The 9,436-nt window shown below is 41.5% G+C and overlaps 2 protein-coding genes across 3 annotated transcripts in view; one reads left to right on the top strand and one right to left on the bottom strand.

Moving 5' to 3' along the window:
* Nucleotides 1-4,648: 4,648 nt before the first annotated feature.
* Nucleotides 4,649-5,947, bottom strand: NHP2 (NHP2 ribonucleoprotein). The gene has a single exon (XM_075675306.1). It carries the CDS (start codon nt 5,693-5,695, stop codon nt 5,129-5,131), a length of 567 nt encoding a protein of 188 aa, XP_075531421.1. The 5' UTR covers nt 5,696-5,947; the 3' UTR covers nt 4,649-5,128.
* Nucleotides 5,948-6,240: 293 nt separating this feature from the next.
* LOC142564268 (terminal nucleotidyltransferase 4B-like) overlaps nt 6,241-9,436 on the top strand; it is a 101,552-nt gene continuing 98,356 nt past the window's right edge. Inside the window, exon 1 of one of the 2 annotated variants that reach the window (XM_075675210.1) lies at nt 6,241-6,800. In XM_075675210.1, the coding sequence (XP_075531325.1) occupies nt 6,442-6,800 (359 nt within the window). In that variant the 5' untranslated portion in view covers nt 6,241-6,441. The remainder of the gene's footprint in view (nt 6,801-9,436) is intronic. The other variant, XM_075675218.1, reaches the window with a different exon arrangement.

Here is a 9,436-nt window from a genome sequence, read left to right as displayed (position 1 = left end):
TGTGTTCCCGCTCATATTGCTCACAATAGTACATGCTTATATTTGCAGTGCGAGCCTTAAAGCTGTAAAGTTTAGCTGCACACATGTGCTGGGTTTTTAATAACCTGCCAGTAACATTGTTCTGCTAGTTCAATAGAAAGACTTACTGCTTGTATAACGCATTTTGTTTACTACATAGACAGTTGTACTTCTATTGGCTTGACAATTAAATTTGATTGAGGGCTTCATTATGCATTGCTCGTTTATGTGATCATAGAAATGTGTTTCAGTACATTTGAGAACAAAAACTTACTTGTGGTAGGACAGGTTGCTGCTTCCTGGCTGTAGTCTGCTGTCGCAAAATGGTTAACCACAAAGCCACACCGTAACAACTGCTGGTGCACACTTCAAGAAGCGGTACGTCAATATAAAATACGATGAAGCATACTCGTAGGAGACCACAAGCGTCCCAGCTAGCACTGCGGCAGATGTGCTTAAAAGTACTTGAAGACACTTAGTAATCGTGAAAGCCGACGCAACCTTTCAAAAGAGCTAGAGAGTTTGCAAGTGCTTATCGTCTGCGTGAAAAGTCTTGCGTTTGCAGCGAGCAGGCGTCGTAGCAGACGACACTTGTAGCATTCCTCTCAAAGGTGCAACACTTTGTCACAATACAAAATTTTTATTTCCATAAAGACTTGATGGTTATTTTTATATAAGCACATGCATGGTTGTTGTTGCTGTTGTAAAACTAAATAATTATTCACTGGTGCTAAATCGGGAACCGAGTTGCAGAATAATGCATATCCTGGTGTGCCGTGGTGGTAAACCGTGCTTCAATCTCAAAGTCATACAAAATTTATGTAATGTATTGTGCATTATATAAGACACTGCAGAAACAAAATTAGATTTTACGTTAAAATGTTTTAGTATAGCTTCGTTTACTGCACCGCAAGCAAACGTCACTAGTCTAAAGATCGAAGTCAATCCGAAGCCTGTACTTCCCATAATTCCCATGTACGTTGACACAACGCTCAGGAGAACCCCCGTAGACACTAGCGCCACATTTCCCTCTAGGGTATTTAGAAACTTTGTTCTTCCAACATTATGGCTTTGAATGTCACTTATTTTCCTGTTGATTTACTTTGACATTTCAGCCAATTTGATCTGATCTCTGGTGTTTGACAATATCATGACCTGTCATTTCTTTATGAGGTCCTTTGTTTTTGGGAGAGTTTGCCCGTTTGCTGTTTTACCTCAAACTTTGATTGTGGCATCCGAAATTTTTTATCAGCATCTCATTCATTATCTCTATGCTATCTTGAGTCCTCCTGTTCTAAAGCTTAATATTTCTTCACTAGCACTAACATTAATTCACCTATTCTTCCTCTTGACTGCTACTAAGTTGACCTATTTCTCCATTTTTCTCTTTCCCTCTTCAAATTCGGGGCTATTCTGGACTTCACTAAATTGTGATCACTGCCCTCTACATTGCCTAAACTTATACATCTTGTACAATGCTGCAGTTAGCAAAGAGTATGACATTTATTTCGTTTTGTAATTAGCAGTACAAAGGAAAGGATACGCTTTCCTGCCATTCTTTTACATGATGATCGCTCGCCAACTAGCTCACCTTTCTATTCTATTCCATTTCTTGTTTCCCCATTTGGACATTCCAAGGTAAAGTTTGTTACTGCTGCTAGTTATTCCAAGAATTAGGATTTCTAAAATGAAAAAGAATCTTCATGTTCAGGAGGTTGTATTGACAGTGCCTGCTTACACATGAGTCTTGTATTTGTTTCAGTCCTACGGAATCATGGGCTCAGACTGCACTCTAATTGAATCACTCAGTTACCTGATTTGACCTCGCAAGTGCACTTGAGCTAATAAATTGATTTGCATTCTGTATGCTGCCTGCGCCTGTGCTGAGAAAGTGTTTCCAAGCATGCATCTCCAGCATGCACCACTCACTCACTTTCAATTACATATCCATTACAGTGATGCCCTCTTTGTTTGAAAAGGCAGAACAATAAAAACAAACAAAAAGACTCGCTACGTATGCGAGCACCAACCATCCCCTCCCTGGTACACGTACACGAACCTACTCACGCATCACAAAATACATTTCAAAAACAAAAACAATAAGCGCCTACTAGGCATTTATTGTTTGTCATCCATCATTGTTTTCTTTCTTCTCTGCCGTGGACCTCTTTGTGTCCAAAGGGTGTTGAACTGAAAAAAGTGCCTGTTTGGTTCTTGTCCAATGTATTTCAACTTCGTCCTACTTTGGTTTCAGTTCACAAAACAGTTTCAACGCAGTGTACATTGTTCTTGATCTCTCATGCTGCTGGCAAAGGCCGGCAAAATAAATTGAACTCACTTGGACTCGGATTGACAGGTTGGTCTGGGTCTGAATGAGTCGACTCATAAGTGAGTTTGCTGACCTATGCTCCAATCCTTTAAATGCTGCACCCCTTTGAAAATGTTTCAATTCTGTGCACATCTGTTCGCATCTCTTAAATGCTTTTTCTTTTAACACGTATGGCATATACTCACCTACATTCCTTGAAACATTCTTCCATCCGTCCTAGCCTTTGCTGCTTGCACCTTTCAACACAACTTTCCTCATCTGTCATTGAACCAAGGTACCTGACAGAGTTGACCTTAATTTTTGTAAAGGTTTACGAAGCAAGGCGTGGAAATCAAAAGCAGCTAAGCTGTGGAGGAGCGAAAACAATTGCCACTTCTAGTCTTACCAACACGCAATTAAGCAGCTTTCACAGAACAAGATCCTGTTGGAATGTGGTGTGGCCATTGTGTGTCACTCCGACACTGTTTAGGCAGTTTTTGAACGAGTCCCTGCATTCGGAGGGCTCCACATTGCACAATGCCTGATGCCAATATGCCACTTTGCCTATGGGCGTTTCAGGAAACTATATAGTGCGGGTAGCGGAAAGTACTTGTATTCATAGTCAATACACTAATTTGTCTTGGAAAGGTGCACCGTGTGGTGCAAGTAGCAACATTTTACACCCAGGTGTGTCTCCGGTCTCTTTCTTTTTTGGGCAGTGTTGAGTACACTGTGTAGAGAGAAAAGTGATTTTATGCATGCCAGACCCTGGTTGACCCAATTAGGTTATTGACGTGATGTTGCGAAGTGGCTTGAGAGGACCGACCGAGGTTTTAAGCATTCCCAACCCCTCATGAGTGTTCTGGATGCAGGAGTGGTTCTCTGCACCTTCAGTTCTGCCGAGTTTTATGCATCAGACCAAATGTTCATCTGTACATAATTGGCTGTAAATATTTGTATGTAAAGTTTAATTATTTTTCAAGTGTAAAATGCCTATGCTACCCCATCTCTGATGGCAAGAAGTAATAAAGGCAGCCGCAGCAGCGGAAGACAGTTTTGCTCCCAAGGAACAAGGAAACTGACTATCTCAGTTAGAGGAAGCCAGTTTGGGAGCACAAACATTAGTATTTTCATATCTTTTTTGGGCTCTGCATAATGCACCATCACTTTCCATTTTGCCCGTACTACACCATTTCATACAATGTACAGAGAATGATATCACCGCATGATGATGTTCAAACTCTTCTACAGCAATAGAAATTTTGTTATTCTCTGCTTTTGTAGTTGCCACACTGTCAAGACATAATTCACAATGGAGAATAAAATAACAAAGTATAATAAAATGATGGTTTGAATGTAATGCTTATTTTTTATCATGGAATGAATTACGCACAAACAACAAACAAGTGCCTCATTACTTTACGCAACCTCCATTGTGGCAGCTTCATCCAGTTTATTTAAGGCCATGACAAAATGTTGCAAAGCTTTATGATAACGGTATGCATTTCCTTTTCACATGCTTTTAAGGTTTTCATTAGAAGTAAGCTTGTTAAAGAATTGAGGTTAGCCACGGAATGTGACAGTTTCATTAGTATATGTCAGTATTAGCATCAAGTTTCAAGTTAGCTCAAAATGTTCACCCAGTGCTAGGGATTTGTGAGCATGGAGGCTGTTCACACCTGAATGACTGGGAAATGACAAATTGGTGAAGTATGTATTCACAAATTACTAATCTGAATATTGGGCCATTTGGTTGCACCAATTTCTCCTGTGTATAGCTTAAATTATGTAATAAGCCTTGTCTTTATGTTAATTTTGTAATGTGAATAACTATATACTGACGATAGTTTTGTGGAAGTATGCATAGGAATGTTCCAATGATTTTATGTTGAAGCTTTGAGTAACATGTAGTGGCTATAGAAAGCTTTTGTGTAAAGTTTAGAAAATACTGAAACTGAGTTTAAATGCATAGGGTTACCTGACACAAAGTTTCTTATTGTCGCAGTGAACTACCAGTTCGGAGTAATCGTTCTAAATTCATATTGGGCTGGACACCTTAGGATGTGAGGCATGCAAGTATTTTTGTATCGTCATCCACCTAAATGTTGCACAAAGCTACAAAGGAAACCCATATGGGTTTCTGCAGAATTGATGCGCAGAACTCTAAAGAACTTATTTGCTGTATTGCAAGATTCTCTGTTTGGGTCAATCGGCAGTCTATTTCTGTCATTAACTTTACAGATTGAATAATTACAGAAACAATGTCTACCCATATTAAAAACATACATCCAGCCTGCAATAAGAACACATGTGCAGTTAGTGTTCCAAGGTTTCCAAGGATTAGTTTATTCTGGATGCTTTATGTACAGGTAACACACAACACCAATTGGTAAACTGCATACTGCTATAAAAGCACTACAACTGGTTTAAGCGTTCAGTAATGTGGAGCATGATTGCATATGTCTGCGAATTTCAGGAAATTGTAGGCACTAGTTACGGTAGGCACCACTGCCTTCACCATGCTGGCTGGCAGGCAAGCAGGTGCTACATTAATAAGACGTGGCGACTACACCGCAACATAACCGTAACCACATGCTTCACCCATGACAACAAAGTGAATACATCGAAATGTAACATGGAAACGCCAGCATCATGGCATCATAACATCATGGTATACAGCAAGGACAATACAAAGCCAGGAGCAGCAGCCAGCGCAATCAGATTCTTGGGATAAACGCACAAAATGTTGAGATGCAGTGAACGAAAAGTTTTTGTGTGTCCCTAAGGTCTCTTAGCGCAGTTCTACACCATAGTGTACTCCTTCTCAATCACCTGAGCACATTCCGCCATCAGCTCCTTGTAGTCGTCGTGTTCTTTGATGAGACATATGAGCACCATTCTCCTCTTTCCCATCGCAGCAGCCAGGTCACGTCGAGACGGCGTCCAGATGTACGGCAAGCCTTTCTCTTCACAGACGGCGGGAATGTGGCTGCATATGTCGATTGGCTGTACATCTCCCGCCAACACCAACATACCAATGTCGCCCCTGCGAATCTTGGCTTGCACTTCTTTAATCCCACTATACAGATAACCTTTGTGCTTCGAAGCCTTTTTAATTAACTTCAACAACTTCTTCGTGAACTTTTTCGAGGCCATGGGCTTTGCGATAGGGTTGACGAAAGCCAACTTTTCTTCGTAAGTCAAAGAATCCATCCCATCATTTTCGTGGGCAAATGCGGAATCGTCCATGCCGTCTTCCACAGCAGCACCATCTTCGACTTTTATCTTCTTGGCTTTCTTCGAAACATGCATAGTGGAGTGATCGTCGTCGTAGGTGCTGTCCGTTCGCTCCCTCTTGATTTTCGGCATTTTCAAGGATGGCAGAGATCGGCTTAACGCACGTGAAACACAAGCCTTGGTCTACTCAACTTGCTCAACCACGTTGCCGGGAGAAAACAAACAGTGGTGGCCGTCGTTTCCGCCACTAGTCCAGCACATGGGCACTCACGCCGTCACCCGACAGCAAAATAAATGAAGATACATAGTATAACATTAGCTCAGATATTTTGTAATCAATGTGCAAAATAACCGGAAAACTTCATTTTCGACATTACCCAAGGGTTTGTACAATAACGTCACTTTTATTGAGGCACTACGTTTTTATGGAGACGTGCAAGAAACCGGATAGAGGTAGGATATATTTCTAGAGTTCATTGTTGACATCATTTGAACAAAGAATTCGGCCAACTAAAACTCCAATAAATTAGAATTGACATTTTTTTATTATTTAAGCAGAAATTTAATGTATTTTAATTTGCGAAACATTGTTTTATAACGCGCATACGTTCGGTTGTGAATAGTTGGCGCGTGTACCTTGAATGCACGTTCGCACGCATGCGCCGTTCCAGGGGGCTTGGCTGCTTGCCTTTCTTGCCTTTCTAAACGGCGTGTGTATCGGTCGTGTCGGCTATCTGGTGCACTTCGGTGGACCCCCGCTGCAGAGTTCCCCCCCCTTTTTTTTTAAAACGCTCCCTCCCTCGCTCTTCTCGTAGCAATCAGTGTTCGAGAAGCACGGGGTGGGCCTCTCTGTACGCACTGTGTGTTTGGTCCAGTGGATGGATCCTAGTATTGGCTGGTATCAGCCTGAACATCACGGGCCGGCTCTGCGACTGTGGAACTCCATCTGGGAAACGCAGCAAGGCTTAGAAACGATGGATCTCAACAACTCGAATCTCCGTGCACCTGACTATATTCCCATTAACAGTACAGCCGGAAGCGTTACAGAGGTGAAGAAAAGCGTCAACGGACAGAACGAACTGACAGGTGGTGCAGACAAGTTCTACAATCCCACGAAGCGGAAAAGAGAGAACCGTGCAAGCACTTACGCTCTCAATAGGAACCAACACTTGATAAGTCAATATGGCGGCACGCCGTGGAGAACTGAGGTGAAGCACTTTCGTCCAGGAATCCTCGGGTAAGTAGCGACTTTTGAAGTAAATATAGTATGCTTACCTGTCAAGCCTGCAATGGTTGCACGTGAAGATTTGACTGTCCTTAATTGCTCGCAGTGCTGGTGCGCGCTGTGAATCACGTGATAGCTGTATGGTGAGGCTTGTCGAAAAGCGGGTGTACGCACAGTTTAGGATTGCTGAGGGTGGGATATTGCCGTCATTACTTTAACAACCGTCTCATTACACATGCTAAGCAGTGAGATCGCACTCCACGCCTTTGTTGGAGCATGTTGTGCGTCAGTACTTGGTGCTACGCGATTGGGGTGAAAACACGTGCGATTCGGTGAGCGCTCTCAAATATTGCCATCAGCTAGCCCTGTCAGCGTCCAAACTCACGTCTGAAAACAAGCATCACCGTTTGCTTTTCACCGTTTGTGCCCGTGTGCTGCGTAGAGGTGAGGGTCATTAACAACAGCTCACTTAGTTAAGGTTCTATTTTTTACGAGCCACACCTTGGTTGACCCCCCAGGTTTTTACTTCGCCCAATCGAAGCTTCTGCCTGCTGGCCACGCGGCTGTGTTCCGACGTGTTCATTAAGGCCTAATTCTGAGAGCGCCAGTTTAGTCGGAAAGAAATAATGTAGTACTTTCACTTGTGGTGTGCAGACTGTGTCCGATGAATGTTAACTGTCTACACAAGGTGCCGAATAACCAGTAGTACTTTTTTTTCTCCCTCTGTGATGTACAAATTTGAACGCTTCACTTACATGTCAGTGTTAATATTCAAGTTGCTGTTAGCCTATTACCAAACTTCAAGCATGACATAGCTCGCGAACGGGAAAGCGTCACCAATTTAATTGCTGCAGTAATGTACTGATGATGGAAACAAATGTCGGCCAAATGTATTGTTAATGATATTAGCGATCTGCATGGATTGAGTGATATGTTTGTAATTATGTATTGGAAACGAAACAACACAGACATTGAACACACTCGTGCTTGTGTTCAATGTCTGTAGCAAATTACTGATAAGCTCTGCTTAGCACAGACGTGAGGGAACATGTACCTCAATGTGTGGTATGCTTTCGGTATAACAACTTCACCCAGGGTTTAGTGCAGCTTCTGATATTTACTAAAACTTTAGATGTCTAAAAACTTTTAAAATTCTTGACATCTTGACATTAGCTTCCATGGTCAATTCTGTTTGGGCTTGTAGGGCAAGGCTTGTCGTTCGCTGCTGGCTTTTTATATATTTGAGGGCTCTACTTTTGGGCTCGTGCATCTTGTGATTGTTGGTTGACTTGACCTGGTCTGTATGACCTGTGTTTTGAATGACAGTTTGGTTTTATTTTCCTTCGTTGATGAAATATGTGACAATTTTATTTGTTAGCAATTTGCAGAAGCTTACATTAACATCCGTTTTGCTGACGGCATATATTATCACACTGTGTATATGTATATCTGTGTACATCTTGCCTTGAAAGAGACAAGTCCGCATTTGAAACGTTGGCTCCTGCCTTTACCTTGTTCTCGTTTTGCTTATTGTCTTGAATTCCAATCTCCTGCCTTCTCCGTGTTTTCATACTGTGTATAGTGTGAAAAAAAAAAAGATATACAGAACATTGTTGGTATACTTCAAAGCTTCCATTACCTTAGTATAATTTCCTTCGTTTGACTGTACAGGTTTGCTGGAGTTGTAGGGGCACTTGCATGTCAAACTCAGTAACATGGTCTTATTCACTTGTGAATCTGTGGCAGATTTATTAACACTTGTATGTATTTTCGTAAGTGAATACTTCCAAATTCTTACTTTTTTTGCAGAGTAACAAAACCTCATTAACTTGCTGCTTTTGTGTTTTTACATTTTATTTCAAAAAATAGTGCTCTCATAGTTTAGTATGATACATAAAATTATAGCCTCATCACTGCTGTTTTGAATGAAATTATACCAGTAATAATTTCTCTGACAATTTTAAGAATTTCTATGTGAAACTTCAAAGAAGCACATCAAGAAACAAAGGAAAGTGAGAATTTGCCATATTTAGCATAAGTACTGAGAGCAAGTAAACATTAGAAACTGAGATATACGAAATGTGCATCTGGTTCCTAGTTCCCAACTTTTGCAAGTCAGATCATGCAAAAAAGTTCCAAAGAGTTGTTGGCAGCAGTACTAGCCATAGTATTGACGCCCAATACTATGGCCAATACGATGCCCATGCTATGCAAGAAAGCAGTGACTTTGCAAATGTGAAAACAGGTTAGGTGCCTTTTGTAAAGGAAGAATTTGTTTTTACTTATTGCAGCAGGCACCTGATCTTTTTTTACGGCATTTTTTAGGACCGTGAAGCAATGACTGTCAGTTCAGGCAGCATGCAGAAGCCTCTTCATGTTTGTATATTGTCTTTGATCAGCTTTTCTCTGCAAGCGATTTGCTCTAGTATGTGTTCAACTGGCACGGGAGCCTCCACATGCTTTTAAGTTCCTGTACAATGCTTTACAATAATGAATAAGAGCATTTCCACAGGTGGCTCTAATATGTAAGACATTAGACAGCTAGTTAAGGTTCAGCTGAAGGTCAGTCTGAAATCGACTGCCTGGTCTTATCTTCCATGGTTGCTTAGTGGCTGTGGTGTTGGGCTGCTAAGCATTACGTCGCGGGA

The sequence above is a fragment of the Dermacentor variabilis genome, chromosome 1 (assembly GCF_050947875.1).
Source record: "Dermacentor variabilis isolate Ectoservices chromosome 1, ASM5094787v1, whole genome shotgun sequence".
In the NCBI taxonomy this organism is placed as follows: domain Eukaryota; kingdom Metazoa; phylum Arthropoda; class Arachnida; order Ixodida; family Ixodidae; genus Dermacentor; species Dermacentor variabilis.
The sequence above is the reverse complement of the archived record's forward strand: the minus strand, read 5'-3'. Positions and strand labels throughout refer to the sequence as shown.